General features: G+C 45.8%; 2 protein-coding genes across 9 annotated transcripts in view; both read left to right on the top strand.

Moving 5' to 3' along the window:
* Nucleotides 1-5,613, top strand: part of MFHAS1 (multifunctional ROCO family signaling regulator 1) — a 35,339-nt gene extending 29,726 nt beyond the window's left edge. Inside the window, exons 3-4 of one of the 2 annotated variants that reach the window (XR_012628740.1) lie at nt 1,436-1,866; nt 3,396-5,613. Coding sequence is in view for 1 of the 2 variants with exons in the window: in XM_074866695.1 (XP_074722796.1) it covers nt 1,436-1,439 (4 nt within the window). In the remaining variant the exon portion in view is untranslated. Of the gene's footprint in view, nt 1-1,435; nt 1,868-3,395 lie in introns of those variants that run through there. The other variant, XM_074866695.1, reaches the window with a different exon arrangement.
* A 1,495-nt stretch (nt 5,614-7,108) lies between these two features.
* ERI1 (exoribonuclease 1) overlaps nt 7,109-15,775 on the top strand; it is a 38,511-nt gene continuing 29,844 nt past the window's right edge. For 5 of the 7 annotated variants that reach the window (XM_074866692.1, XM_074866689.1, XM_074866693.1 and 2 more), the window contains exons 1-6: nt 7,109-7,223; nt 8,037-8,212; nt 10,593-10,803; nt 12,143-12,226; nt 12,856-12,965; nt 15,217-15,331. In XM_074866692.1, the coding sequence (XP_074722793.1) occupies nt 7,137-7,223; nt 8,037-8,212; nt 10,593-10,803; nt 12,143-12,226; nt 12,856-12,965; nt 15,217-15,331 (783 nt within the window). In that variant the 5' untranslated portion in view covers nt 7,109-7,136. Of the gene's footprint in view, nt 7,224-7,391; nt 7,860-8,036; nt 8,213-10,592; nt 10,804-12,142; nt 12,227-12,855; nt 12,966-15,216; nt 15,332-15,775 lie in introns of those variants that run through there. The other 2 variants (XM_074866688.1, XM_074866694.1) reach the window with 2 other exon arrangements.

The following is a 15,775-nucleotide window of genomic DNA, read 5'->3' as shown; positions in this document are numbered from 1 at the left end:
CTACCTAAGTGTTTTTTTCTTTTCTGGAAGGTAGCAGCCCCACAGGCTGGGGACTGTTCTAATTATTTGTGGATGTAGGCAGCCCGCTCAAAGGATAAGAGGTACAGTAAAATGGGTTGAGGTGTTCCCTGAGCTGTGTTGTGGCAGCTGCAAGACACACATAGTGGACAGGACAGATCAGGAGATAATACAATCATGGGCAGGTTTAGGCAGGATGGGACCTCAGGAGGTCTCTGTCCATCCCCTGCTCTAAGCAGGGCCATGCTCACAGCCAGGTCAGGTTGCTTGGGACCTTGTATATGTGAGGGTTGATGACTGCCAAGGATGAAGGTGCCACCACCTCTCTGAACTCTAGAGTTACACTGTTCTCCTGGGGCAGAACTTTTTTCCTTCTCTCCCATCTGAGTCTCCCCTATTACAGCTTGGCTTTCACTGCCACGAAGATGCACTGCTGGCTTGTGTTCAACATATTCTCCACCACATCCCAAGCCAGCCGGACCCCAGGCTGTGCTGGTGGATGGGGTTGTCCTATTCTGGGTATAGGGCTATGCACTTGTCCTGTTGAATTTCACAGCACTGTTGTTGGCCCAGTCCTCCAACTTGGTGAGGTCCCTCTAGACAGAAGCTCTGCCCTCCTATCAATAGCCTATATGTCCTTCACTCCAGAGTGGGGATGTGCTTGGAAAACAGAGCTGTGTTGTGGTGGGAACAAATGTGGAACAACACTCACAAAAACAGCCAGTGCCTTGGCTTTTTGATGCATAGGTTTTCTTGCAGAACAGAAATGCAGCTGTGGTCTGCTCTCCTTGGAGTGGCAAAGGGAATTTGTCAGGGAGCTTAAATGAGCAAGCTGAGTGTTTTGCTCATGGCTGCTTGTGTGTTGCATGTGAATGCCCATTACTTTCACTTCAGTATCTGAAAGTAGCTTTGGATGCTGTTCTCTCTATTCAGTAACCCCCCACCCCAAAATACTCTCATCCTGCTGGAGAATAGCTTTGGTGATGGGTGGCTGTTGAGCTGTATATGAAGGTGAAGTTGAAGTGCCCACCTGGGGCAGGAAACAAGGTAGCTGCCGTGATACTGAGCCACCAGTCACCACTGTCTATTCATTTGGTCCTCCTGTGTATGTACTTGGCACAGCACATTTCTATCCTGAGGTTGCAATTTTTATTGTAGTGTGCTGTCAGGCTATGCCTGTGCACTTGTCCTGTCCTCCAGCCTGCCTTCCACGATGTCTAACAACTGTGTCTCAGTTTCACAGTTGCTGTGCTGGCAGGAAACTGTGTTCTCAAAAAGGCCTTTGTTACTTTTAAAGACCTTGCCCTCCCTATTTAGAAGCCTAGAGAAAATAGTGTGTCTTAGGTTATTCATCACAAGCACTACGAACCCTGCTGCTTGTGCTACATTACTTTTTGTTTATCCTTTCCTCTTCCAGATAAATCGTCAGTGCTGGTGCCAAAGGTTTTCCACCGGGCAGAACATGGCTGATGCTCTGCAGTGCTCCCATCTCTCCAGTTGTGGAGTTGCATGCTGATGGGGATCGATGGGACTTTGGACTCTGAAACGCTGTGGGGCAGGGGCAGCTCCCAGGTGGGGGCCTCGTGGCTGGAGTGGATGCAGTCACCTGGAGTTCGGGGACGACAATGAGGCATGAAACAAAACGATTGCTGCAGATGGCAGGGCCACTGGCCAGAGGGAAGGCACTGGGGATAGGATTCTGTGGACCCATTGATCGTGTGTTGAAAACCCATTTGGATCTCATGATGAATGTAAAAATGTTCTTGGTACCATTTAATTCAGACCTGCTTGGAGGAAAGTCTCTTGAAATGAGCTGTAGCGGGATTCCCTGGATTTGTTCCTGGACAAGTGAGTTTTGTGGAAGCTGGCCAAGGCTTTATTGGGGAGGGGTTGATGCTGTGGAGCCTTTAAAATTGATCCACTGCAAAACAGTTGGCTGTGTCCCACACAGCAGGCTTGGGCGGTGGCCGTCAGAGTGGGAGGAGAAGCAGGCTGGGAAGTGCTTCCTGCCTTGTGTGTTCACATACGCCGTGCCACGAAGCAGTAGGGATGTGTTGTAATCACGCAGGGACAGAAGAAAGGCAGTCAGTGTGCCCCTGGCCCCTGCCATTTCTTCTTTATGACCCCCCAACAGCTCATGGTCTGCCATGTCTGGATGCTCTGGAGTTGCCATTGCAGTACTTTCCATGCATTGTGGCCACTAGAGCAGTAGAAATCCAGATCTGTGTCCTCCTCCTAGCAAAGCCACCCAGGCATCTTTGTGCAGAGATCTAGTGAAGCAGTGTGTGACTGTGTTGTGCAAACTGGCCCTGATCCCCTTGGGCTGACCCTGGCAGCCATGCTTCATGGGCAGCCATTCTTCCTGGGCCACATGTGGGAAAGGGCAGGCTGAGCACTGGCACGACAGTGCTCGTTTGTCTCCTGATTAGGTAGTTTTGAGGACTTCTAAGATGTTGCTGTCAGTTTGTGCCCTGGAGCTGGGCCCTGATAACTGGGAAGTCTAAGTCCTGCTCCATGCAAATACTTGATTTAGTGTAAATCAAACGGGAGGCAGGCATTTCTAGAGCCAGGATCCCTTCATCAGATGCTGGTGGAGGTCTGAGAGGTGAGAGACTTAAAATGCTTGTGTTAATGTACAGCTCTTAACCCTTTGAGCTGTGATGGCAGACCTAGGATGGGTGATACTGGTTGGCAGGCAGTTCCCACCAGGCTGACCAGGCCTGCAACCAGTGCAAGATGGTGGCATGCATCCTGCTGGGGCCTGCTGCTGTTGCGTAGGTGATGTTCCCCTTGCTCCTGGTCCTTCAAATACCAGCTTTCTGTGCAGGGCTGCAAATATCCCTGTTGGCAGGAACTTAACACTGGGAAATGCAGGGCAGAGTCAACTCTAGTGGGAGATTGTGGAGACTGGGTGGAAGAAATCAAGTCATTGTGCCTCACTTCAAGGGGGAAAGCTGCTGAATAAAAGCTGGCAGCTCAGTCAGCTTCACATCTCTTCAGGGTATTGTTTTAGCTGGGGTGAGAGCTTGGGCTCAGATTTCATGTGTTGGCCTGCCACCTCTGGCAATGGGCATTTGAACCTTTCTTATGTCAGTAAGAAGCATTAATTGATTGTGCTTCTGTATCACTGTAGATAAATTGGGGACTAGAAATTGCTTATGGCGGCTGGAGGGAGTGGAAGGGAGGTGAGATCTTTGAATGGTGTCAGCAGTAGTGCTGGGAAACCCTTGTCCTGAGTCTTGCTGCCTATGAGACATGAAGGGCCCTGCTATAGTCAGAACTTATGTTAGAGCATTCCCTACTGTCACCTCCCATGCTGGGCAGCCTTCTCCTGCTCTCTTTGCTGCTACTCACCTCTCTCTTTCCGTTCTCCATAGGAAGAAACTATCGATTTGTTGCTGTGACGTTGCGTGGAAACCACATTGTAAAGAAACCACAAACTGGAATCCTTTTCCAGCCGGAGCCCCGTTTCCCAGTGTGCCCATCTGGTCTGGCATGCATGAGCATTGAAGGAGTGAGAGGACAGAGCAGACGTCTTACAGCCTGCTCCTTGGGACCGCAGCCCTCCTGCCAGGCCATGCCACCTCAGTGGAAGCATGGCATTACCTGGCCCTTGCAGGCACTCCATCTGCTGTGTGCACAGAAGCTGTAATGCCAGGAGTGTGGCAATATGGAGATCGGTCTAGCTGGGTCTATTTAATATGAAATGGTGATCGCTCATCCGCCCACTGTTTAGTAACTGGTGTAACTGTATTTTCATCTGTATTTTTTTAATATGCAAAAGCCATTTAATTTTCTATGCAGTTCAAAAACGTCTCCTCTTTGCAACTGCCAGGTGGGAGATCTTTGCAGGAGAACCAAGCCAAGTGGCTGATAGTCCTTTTGATTTTGCTGTCACTGTCTTTTAAGGATGCATCCTGGAATCCTCTGCACACAGTGTCCCTTTGCTGAGCTCCTGCCTCTTAGATCCCACCTAACATCCCTGAGCCCCAGGGGTGAGGGCCCTATATTTTTGAAGGATCTTTCATTTTTCATGAGTCAAGCCACAAGGAAAGAGGGCTTTAAGGTGGTGCCCTAAGAGCAGAGATACCTGAGTTCAGAGCATGTATTATATTCCTGTTCTTGTCCCCGCTCGGAGAGTTACTGAACTGTTAGAAACGACCAAGGCCTCTTCGGAGCACCCTGCAGCCTTTACTGAAAGTGTGTTATAAAGAGGGCAGGAAGTACTGGGGCATCAGTTGTCTCCCTGTGGAGCTGACAGTGAATTTAACCCCTTTGGAACAGGAGGAGAATCTCCTGGTACTAGATGCCTACTTCACTCAAGAGGACTGCGCTGGTTTTGCCTATTGGTTTGCAGACCCCTTGCTTGTTGACCAGTTGATTTCCTACTGAAACTGGTGCAGATGGGCTTGGAAGCAGAGCTGGCAAGTTGCTTTGCACTGCAGGACGTTCAGCAGCTGTAATATGTCCTGGAGTACCTTGTGTTATGCTCTGAAGCAAAACCTGGGATTCAAACCTGCATCCGTCCAAGTGAAACTCCCAGGATAGCAGCTTTACCTTCTGCTGGGTCTGTGTAACATGTGAGAAATTGCATGTCCCTAAGCAGCACACAGATCTGTTGAGGTAGAGTGAGAGGGAGCCCAAATGGTGATGCTGCACATCTAGCTCGTCTTAGAACTTGCAGGGGTACTTAGAGGCCTCTGGCAACAGCAGAGTGTCCTGGGTGATGGGACACCACTGCTTTAACTGTGCTGAAGGCAAAAACGTCAGAGAAATAAGATTGTTTCCAGCCTTTCCCAAGGCCAGGATGCATTTGACTAGTCTCCTTTCATGGAAAAGCTGTTCTTTCTGCATTCTGTGTCTGCTCTGAGCTTGGGGGATTCAGCTTCAAACAGAAGTAGAGACCAGAATGGAATTTAACCTGCCTTGTGGTCTCTCAAATCAGATGGAAGAGACTGGGGGCTGCAGAAGCACGGGTCATCTCCCTTGCAGCATCCCCCATGCTGCAATGCCACAGTGGCTGTGAAAACTCAATAGTATATTTGGGTGCTGCTTTCCCAGGAACCCAAGATGTGCTTAGCTGTGCTGGAGCACCAGAGCTTGCATGGGGTCCCTGTTCTCTTCCCCTTTGTACCTCTGAGGTAGTTAAAGTTTGTCAAAGCAGTAGGGGCTCTTCACTGTGAGGAGACAGACGTGGTTGTGTTGAAGGGAACTGCAAATGGTATTTAGGAGCTCACTAAGTGAGGTGAAAACCCACCGGCTCACTCCTGCAGAGCCAGATCCTGGAGCTCAGCTCCTCCTGCACCCTTTGGATGGGATCTTGGGCTGGCATCCTTGGAACAGCAGTGCGGGGAGGTGGAGATGCTGCACTGCAGTAAGCACAAGAAGAGGCAAGCAAGTGGGCCTCAGTGTAGCACTCATCACGCGCTTCATGGCTCAGTTCATGGACTGTAATTGCAGGTATTCATATAATCTGCATCACTGGGCAGGACTCTACGCACACACACATGCATGCCCAGACGTACACGCACCACACCCACACTTGCCCACACATCCTCGCCAAAACAACTGAAAATAAAAGTGATCTCAAGGAGAGGCCTGGCTGTTTGATTTGTTTTTCCTCTTCCAGCGCCTCCTTGGGCCCTGCCTCTGGAAGGGTCTGCGCTTAATTGTAGAGCTGTAGAGCTTTCTGAATCCAGGAGTCAGAGCTTTTAGGAGCGCCGTTAGCAAATGACTCGCAAAATCATCAAGATATTTGGCATTGAGTGAATCTGAGCATGGAGCCCCTTGTTTGGATTTTATCTGTGAGCCATTGCCCACTCTGGCAAGGCAGGTGATTTTTTTTCCCTACTGCGTTTAAGGTGTTTTGTGGGTTTGTGAGGCCAGCTCAGTGGTTCTCATTGGTACCATATTTGCTTTCTTGTAAAGCTTTGTTCTCTGCGAACCATGCTCAATTGCCACATTTTTCAGAGGCGAGGGCAGTAAGACAGAAGGCCTTCTGCTTGACAGCATGGGCATTAGTGGCAGCACCCAGGAGAGTGAATTAAAAGTAAGGAGCAAGTCACCTCCCACACAGCCCTGAACAGCTGTGCGCGACCCCACTTACATCACCACTCTCATCTGGAGGAGAAGACAAGATAGACAACCCCACCAAACACAGCGATGCCACACAGCAGGTCTAGGGAAAGGGATGGCAGCATCTGCAACAAGATGCTGGCGTGCCAGAGTGAGACAGGAGGCAAGACTGAGGGCAGGGGGCCAGGCCCCAGCCACAAGAGGGCTGATAAGATGCCAGGCTATTTAGGGGATGCCAGATGCAGAGGTGTTGGGGTGATTGCATCAGTCAGGTGGGTGCCATATGTGCATCGGCCTCCATCACTGAGGGACAGAATGGAAACCTCTGAGGATGTGCCTGGACCGTGCTCCAGGGCTGTGGGAAGCACCAGCAGAAAATTAACTGACCCATGATGGACAGAGAGGCTGCCTCCTTTTGCCTTTGTCTCCTGGCCAGGAAGACCTGGAAGGCTCACACTTGTCTTGTGCCATCCACCTCACCCCACTTGTTGACTGTGGATTAAGGGATACGGGGAAGGGCACGTGAGGGAGCTTCCCTGGGCAGGGAGAGGATGAGAGCCAGCTGAATAGCTCTGGTGGCCGGGACCTGGCAGCCCACACCCCATCAGCATCCCAGGTGCGTGTTTAGGATGCCCTGCGCAAAGTCAGTCTCAGGAGGAGAGGAACGTGGAAGCATCAGTAAGCTGTCTGTCCGGTGCATTTTGGCCAGAGCTTCCAGAAGGCTGCCGTGATCCCAAACCCGGGAGGCTACTCGGTGGACCCTCAGGAGGGATACGGCAGGAGCAGGAAGGCAGAGGTGCAGCAGAGCGGGGCCGAGGGCTGGCAGGACAGGCACGCGTGGCACATGCCCACGACAATTTTTTATCCCAGAGGGGGAAGGTGGGAGCTGGGGGCCGACCGGCTGTTGGGGTCTCCGGAAGCGCAACGCCCTCGGCGGCCCGGCAAGGCGTGAGGCGGCAGTGGGCGGGGCCGTCCCACCGCCCAGGGGCGGGCCCCGCGCTCTCCCCGCCCCCCGACGGGCTGCCGTCCCCGCCGCCGCCGCCATGGAGGAGCAGAAGGAGAACCGCCCGCAGGCTGGCCCCAACGAGGCGCCCGCGCTGGCGCCACCCGCCCCGGCCGCCTGCCCGCCGGTGAGTGCGCCGGGGCGGCGGGAGGCGCTGGGCGGCCCCGCCGGGCATGCGCCAGCGCGGTCGGCCCGCTGCTGCCCCCGCGCATGCGTAGAGGCCACCCCGCGGCGCGCCTATGGCGGCCCCGCCGCCTGCCCGCCTCGGGCGTCGCTTCGCCTCGGCCTTTCCCCGGCCCGCGGCGGTTCCCGGTTAGGGCGGTGCGGCGGGGCCCAGTGCGGCCTGCCCGGGCGGGTCGAGCGCCGCCGTCCTGAGGGGGCGCTGCCGGTGCCACGGGCCCTTCCGTCTGCGCCCGAGGCCAGGGAGGCCCCGGCGGCTGTGGGGGCGGTAGCGGCGGCGGACCCGGGGGGCGTCGGCCCCGTGCTGTGCTCGGCCCGCAGAGGCTGCGAATAGCCATTTAGAGTTGAAGTGCCATTAGTTTTTCCTCTTAATTTATTGTGTATTTATTTTCTACATATCGAACATCTGTCCGTGTGTCTCAATCAAGATTCTCGTTAATTAAGGTGCCGAGAGAAATCTCTTGATGGCTGATCAAGGTTTTCCCAGTTCACACCAGAGAACTGACTTTTTGTCTTGAAATTGGGATGCGCGCTCAGGTTTTGTCTCTTGGAACTGCTGTTTGTCATGGCTTCGGGCACTTGTGTTAGTACCCCTTTATTCTGTCTGTTGATCTCCAGGAAGATGGATTTTCTTATTTGTCTACAACACTCAGTTTGATCATGAGTGAAGCTGTGATGCTTTATGCCAAAACGATGTGTAAATTTTAATGCTCAATCTTGTGACCTTCTTCAGTGACCCTGGGATTTTTCTTTCTTTTAGGGTAGGCAGCATTGTAGGATCACTGATCAAGAAACTAATGGGAAAAACTCAACTGCCAGGTCGAATGACTTCAGTGATCCAGTTTATAAAGAGATTGCTATAACCAATGGCTATATCAACAGAATGACCAGAGATGAGCTCAGAAGTAAACTTGCAGAGTTCAAGCTTGAAACCAGGTTAGGCTGATTTGTGAACCTTTTGCTTTATCTTTGAGAGCAGTAGAGCTGTAACGGATGATTATTTTAAAGTTTAAAAATACCACAAAGTGAAAAGCAGACATGCTACCAAACACCAGTTGTTTTATCTGCAGTCTTGGTGCAGCTTTTGTTGTAGGATTAGTGCATGTGATACTGCTTAACGTGTTATTAGAAACGTGCGCTGTCTCAACTGGTAACACAAAGAATATTTACTTCTTGAGGTTACTTCTCAACATGTTTTTGGTTAAGGGGGAAAGATGGGTCTGAAGAACTGCAAGGGTTCTCAGGTGGTGTTGGAGACCTTCAGTGTATAGCAGCTTACTTCAGAACATAGTATCTTTATTTACTGTACCCAGCACAGATTTGGTATTGGCTTGGTGATAGGGCTTAGAATTTAATAGATGCAGAGGAGAGGTACCTTTAGATGGAGAGTTTGCTAATCTGAATAGATGAGATGATAGAATAATGTGAATAGGTAAATGTACTATAAACTGGATGTATGCTCATTGAGGAGGAGGAAAGGTCTAGATATGTAAAAGAGTGGTTCCTGCTCTGTTAGAGATGACCTGCAAGACCCTTTGAAATTGCTGTGGCCAGGCAAATTTGAAATATTGAGAAGGTGGGCAGCGGGGAAAAACAAAGTGTATTGTTTCTGTTGGCAACAGTTATGAGGAAGTAGTGATGGGGGGGGGGGGGGTGGAGTTAGCAAAGTGAGAAGCTACTCCTCTGGAGGAAGAGGGAATTTGAAAGGTGAGATGGAGTTTGAAAGGAGAAGTCTAGCTTTCTAGAGAAGAAGGCGGCTGTCGGGGAGAGGAAGTTGAGAGGAAGAAAAAGAGGGAAGGAACAGAGATTTGTTTGAAAAGAATAAAAGGAAAAATAAAAATCGAAAAATTTTGTGTGGGAAGTGCAGCCTGCCACGTTCACCCTATCCATCTGCAGATGCTCTGTCTGCATAGTTTGTTTGTTTTTTTTTTAATTTGACTCCTCAGGAGGAAAAAATGTTATCATCACCTGATAAAATTTTTAATAAAACAGATTAGATTTGTACAACTATTCAGCAGTTATTTGAAAATAAAAGTCAGAATTCAAACAGTAAATTACATGTTTGTGGTTTCCTCCTATGTTACTAATTTTCTATTTGTGTTTTTTATTCAGTTGTAAATGCAGAAAGTTTTAAACTTTTAGCTAAGCTAGACTTGTCAATTTATTCAATTACGTTGGTCAGAATATGTCTTACATGTAAACAAATAGTGCATCACCTCTAATGTAGTGAGTTGAGCAGATTGCCACACCATCCTTTCCCTTGGGGTTATTTTGATAGCGGTTTGTCTCCTCTTTCAACTTCTTTTATAGGTTTGATGAAGAAAAAGGTAACTTTCCCCTCCATTAGTTCCCATACTGTTTCAACTTTGAATGAAATAGTCATTGAATTCAACTAGATTAATAAGCCAGAGTGGAAAAAGAGTTATCTGTGTTTGCAGAAGAGGCTGATGTTCTCAAATGCAGGTTTAGCAGTCTGATGCCAGTTTTTCCTTACGGATCAGTGAGCTGCTTTTCTGATAATGCCACTTGCTACAAGTAGCTTTCATGGCTTCTGTGATTTCATTTGCAATGCGTAATTTTAAAAATAATTTCCCTCAAAGAGTAAATTATCCTTGTTTATTCAGCTCTTGTTTGGTACGTGGCAGTTCTGGCACCTGCACTTGCATATTATAATGTATGTATTAAAAAGACACAGTAAGTAACTTCAGTCGTTTGCCACTGTGAATTTGTGTGTTAGCCACAAACCTGAAAAGCAGGATCCTGACCAGGAAGTTTTTCTGACAACTGAAATCTTGAATACTTTAATTGAATTACTCGAGCTCAATTTTAAATTTAAATTGAGGCAAATTTAAAATGTGCATGTTTTAGCTGGATTCTGCATTATCTGTGCCACTGATGCAGAAATACCTTGGGTGTCAGTCGCTTCAGGCATATGTGGATGAAGCAGTACTGCTTCCAGGGCCAGAGAGCATCTAGAAGCAATCTACAAAGACTTGGTCTTTGCAAAGGGTTTGACTACTGAGTCTTGTTGAACTGGAGGTGACTGCAGAGTGTCACTGCACGGTGCTTCCCAGTCTGTCCGCAAATACTGATATTATCTAGGTGTGTTAATTGTCAGGGGTATCGCTGCCTCTGTATTATCCCAGATAATGGAGTGTTAACTGTATGATGAAGTTGAATTCAGACTTCATAAGTGCCGGTGTTCAAAATAAGGTTAATAAATTATGAACTTTCAAATGTTAAATATAGCTTCAGTTCTACAGTGATGAAATAATTAATTAAATGAGAAAGTTATCTTTGCCACTTATCTCTTTAGAGGAGTGAAAGATGTGCTGAAAAAGAGACTGAAAAACTATTATAAGAAACAGAAGCTGATGCAGAAGGAACCCGTTAATGGAGACAGCTACTATGACTACATCTGTGTTGTTGACTTTGAAGCAACTTGTGAAGAAGGAAACCCACCTGAATTCATACACGAAATAATTGAGTTTCCTGTTGTCTTACTAAACACACATACCCTGGAAATAGTAAGTGGTCTAATTACTGTGTTGGTATGCTGTTCTCTGATGTAACTTCTTTGCTTCAGAAAGTCTACATTAGTTTTTAGGTAAATGTTGAACTTCATTAAAAATAGCATTTTTTTCATAAAGACCTATCCCTCTGTGCCTCTTACATGCAAACAAAACTTTCTTTCTCTTCTTAAAGCATCTGGAATAGATCATGCTCCTGCTGTTGACTCCCTCTACCGATATGAGGGACTTTTAGTTTCTCAGTTGTCCTCTCCCCCACCCCTGCTTCTTTCCCTTCTTTAAGATCCACAAAGCTATTTCTAGGACTCAAGGGATTCATCATAAACAAGTATTAGCAAATTCTGTGGTACTTTGTTAGGCAATCTAGAAGAGACTAATGCAGAGGCCTAGAGTGTGGGGTTGAGTGAACTCTGTTTCTTGGTGGGTTAGAGTATTTCCACAGTGTACCCAACAGATTGACAGCTATGTAACCTGATTTTAAACATACTTAGTAGGCGTTTGGCAGCCTGGAGTGCTCTGTTCTAGTACAGCTTTCTTTTAGGAAAAATTACTTGCTGTCTAACTGAAACTGAGTGACTCAGTGAAATGGAGGAAGTGCACACTCCTCTGAATAATGATTCATTTATCAAGAACTTCTAAAAGGAGGAGGGTTTTCAGTAATCACTGTGATGCTACAGTGGAGTGTATGTATGATGAATTGCAGAGAGAGGATTGTACAGATGACTGAGATTGTTTTATTACATTTAGAGTAGTAGGAAACTGGTTTTTTCCTCTGTTTTGTGTAGCAGCAGGGATTCAGGGCTTGCATTTTTCCATGAAACTTGCATATAGTCTTCACTCTTGTACTGCTCAGTTTCCCCAAGTGAGGTCACTGTGTTTATCTCTGGCTGGCATCCAGAGGCCTTAATGCAGCCTTCAAGATGTGCGACTGCTTGCCTTCCTTGATTACAGGTGAGCCTTTAGAGATACCACCTAGAAAACATCAGGCCTTGCTCCTGCCTCTCACTTCTTTTTTCCTTACTCGTGGTCTCCTTTTCCCAAATCTCCTCCCCTTTATTGCAGTCTAACCTTCTCCCCTCTTACTTGCACATCCTTGCTCTCTGGTGCCTACTGGCTGAGAGGAAGGATGTGTTGCTCTGGTTGGAAAGCCATCTGTCCATGATTCCCATTGGGAATCTTGTGATGGCCAGTCAGGATGGTCACCTTGGCTGGGGAGGTGCACACTCCTTTTTGCCTCAAGCAGGGCAAGTAGCTGCTATTGCCTTTCAGCTATGGGCAAGTCAAAGAAATTGCTACATAGTGTGCTACTGCTGAGTGTTTGATTCTCTTATTACAGGAAGATACCTTTCAGCAATACGTGAAGCCAGAAATGAATCCCAAGCTTTCAAACTTCTGCATCAGTCTGACAGGAATCACCCAGGTAATTTGCACTTCTGTTTCTTCAGGGAAAAGCATGAAAGAAAGAGAGGTGGTGTTGATGTTTTCAGACTGGTAATATTTCACGGTAATTTTTCTGTCAGGTTTGTTCTCTTAATCCTTGTTTTTTCCCCTTCTCGCAATTATCACAGAATTGATTTCACTAAGTTGGTTATTTAGCTGTTTGTAAGGGGCTGTATGGGAAAAGGATTCACTTTGTAATCCACGTGTAGAAATGTAATCTTTAGCAGAGGAAAGCACTTTTGAATTTCATCGGTTCCTCTTCCAAGATTTTTATTCTAAAGGGTTTAGAGTCTTAGGGTGGCAATAGTTTGTGATCAAGTGACTTGAGCAGGAGCCTGGGAAACAAGCTTCAAGGTTTTAATCTAAGTTCAACAGCTGACTAACCTTGTTATCTTTATAGATGCCATTTGGAGGTTGGCTCTTTTAGTGGTGCTTCTTTTTGATTTAGAAAAATCTGTCCAATAGCCTGCTCATTTTGATGGGAATCTGCTTCTAAAGATTTTTGTGAAGCCAATTTAATGAGTAATTTAGTGAGTGCCTATATACCAATATAATTTTCATACTTAATGCTGGTGTTTTTAATCACTTTTGGTTTTTTGTTTCTCTTAGGACATTGTTGATAAAGCTGATACATTTCCTCAAGTTCTTCAGAATGTCATAGAGTGGATGAGACAGCGAGAACTGGGAACAAAGTATAGCTATTCCATGTTGACAGATGGGTATGTCTTTATGCAGCCTTCAGCACGATCTGAAACTGCAAAACAGTGTTTAATCTTTGTGAGACTGTTGTTAAAGGTGGATCAGGACACTGCCATTTTGCCATTTTATTGTAATTTTAGCTTTAGGGAAATTCAGAAAAGCTGAACTAAACAATTTGAAATGAAGCTTAAATCCATTAGATGGCACTGTTTCTTTCCTAGCGTTCTGCATGCAACTAAATGATGTTGAATAGACTTTTTATTCTTTTTTGTTGTTGTAATTCTCTGTTTACATCTAATTTTTGTATAGCACATAATATCTGAGAATAATATTGTGCAATTTCAGCTCTAAGCAACAGCTGTGCTCTCCTCAGTTGGAGGTTTCAGAGATGTGCAGTGGTTGTGTTGTATCCTGTGTGTGTTAGTAGTTAATGTAGTAGTTAGTGCTGTTAATACATCCTGCATATTTCAGCAGAAGGCAAGAATGGATTGTGCTGTTTATCGAACAAGGAGAGATGGCTAGCACAGAAAGCTCTCTGCTTTGACTTAGAGGACTGTGGCTCTGGTGGGTCCCAGCTCTGACAAGCTGTGTGCGAGGGATTGATTAGTCCTTGAACTGCCACCTGAACTTGTTCTCTCACAAGGTCTGCATGGAAAATCAAATCCCCTCATGACTGCAAACTGAACAGATCTTGAGATCTAGATATATCTGTGATGCAACATTTTTCTTGTGATCTTAGCTATGTTATACAACGAAAGATACTGTTTGAACCTTACCTCATATAGCACTGGCCAGGGAATTTTTTTGTAGGTGATGCTTGCTTTTTAGCTGTAAAACGTTACTATTCCGTTAACATGTCTGCTTTTGTCTTTCTCTTGGAATGAGGGATTTAAGTAGCACAGAGTTTTTAATATTATCCGTGTTGAGCTGAATGATGCATTTTCATGTTGCTATGCCTGTTGTTTGCCTGGACTAAGTCTTCCACTGTGCTGGATTAAAAAGGCGGTCCTGTGCCACTCTGTTACAATGACTCTGTTAAACCCTGAAACAAAACTGGAGTGTATGAAAAAAGAGTGTGGAGGAGCTTAGTACAACTTCCTAATACTTCTGTCAAGTAAATCACAGATAAATATTCTAGTCTATAATATGAATGGTTTGAAAAATAACATGTCATAGGAGATGAATGGATACATAACAAAACATTTTTTAACTAATCCAATTTACCAAGTGGGAAAATTTTTTTGGCCATGAGACTTTACTTAAAGTTACTGAAGATTTGGCCAATGGCTATAAATCACAGGTCTTTTCTGGTGAAGAACATGTAACATTGAAATGTGGCTGTGTCCAGAGGGAACAGTGAAGCCATTTAAAAGCTGTCACACAAGACTTGAGATGTACGGTTTAGATCCGTGTACACCTTAAAAATAAGGAGTTAAAATAATGTCATTCCAACTTTAATTAATTTAAGGAACTGTGGTAAATACTGCTATTTGACTAATTTTTTTACCTATTGTTAGGTTTCTATCTTTGGAAGTAAGAGCAAATTAAAAAAAGAAAATGCTCAAGCAAAACCAGTGCAAGAGTGCTTATATTACTGGGACTAGAGTGTGTCTGGAATTCCCCTCCAGGGGAATCCCCTCAGTGAAATTCCTCAAGGAAAATAGGTGCAGTGAAATCTGTCATATAGGTGAGATTGTGTAGACAGCTGCAAGACGGGGGGGGGGGGGGGGGGGAAAGGCTAATTTTAGCTTGAAGCTTACAAACTTGTTGGGGTGGTTCCCTTCAGGAAGACAGGCTAAAAGTACATAGGGTTATAATTTCATCTTCTTTCCATAAAGGTCTGGTTCTCCTAAAACTTAAGTGCAGTCCTGTTTCAAAAACCCATGTTGAGAGATGCGTGCATACACAAGTAATCGGGAAAATTTAAGGTGTCTCTTGCTTCCCCAAGGGCTGTATAAGTGTCTCATATATTGGCAGGTTTTGGAGTAAATATGGTAGGTGGAGAAGTTGGTATGCTATTTTTCCTTTTAACCATCCTGGACCTGAAACCATGCTAGTGAAAATCTTGCCCGTGTCATTATTTGTTTTCCCCATGATTAAAAAATTCTTTACTATGTTTATAGCAAAAGAGGTTCTCTTAAACTGTTTTCCTCCTACTGACCACCAAAGAAAAGACAGCCGTTTGCACTACAGCTGTGCAATAGGTAGAACACAGGGCATCTGAATTATATACTACTAATGTTTTTCTCTTTTCTCTTTTGACTTTTTAAGATCTTGGGATATGAGTAAATTTTTGAACATCCAGTGCCGCATTAGCCGTATCAAATACCCTTCTTTTGCCAAAAAGTGGATCAATATTCGCAAATCATATGGGAACTTCTATAAGGTTTGTACAAATCTTTGTTTTTCTTGCAGAAAAACTTGGTTTAAAAGTCTAGAATGTCCTGTTGTGTTTTTCATCTTGTGTAGTGTAAAATTATAGTACTTAAACTAGTTGCCTGGGGCCTGATTTTCAAACATGCTTCATGCCCAGATCTCACTTTGCTAATTGAAGATCATATAATCTACTGCATTTTGATTTTAATCTTGCTTTTAAGAATCAGGAGATGCTCCATGACGGGTTATCTAAAAATGTCATACTGGTGCCCTTAGCAAGTGTATTTTGAAGTAGTTTAGCTGAAAAGACTCTGTATTGATTTTTCAATTATTTTTTCCTGTTTTCATGTAATACACTACAAAACTAATTTGCACCACTACCCTCAGATATCTCCACTTTTGACAGTGTAATGGGGACAGAGAAAGATTAGGGCATGTCTATGGTGGAATCAAA

This window comes from Strix uralensis, chromosome 4 (genome assembly GCF_047716275.1).
Source record: "Strix uralensis isolate ZFMK-TIS-50842 chromosome 4, bStrUra1, whole genome shotgun sequence".
NCBI lineage: Eukaryota > Metazoa > Chordata > Aves > Strigiformes > Strigidae > Strix > Strix uralensis.
This window is presented reverse-complemented; position numbering and strand designations above follow the sequence as displayed.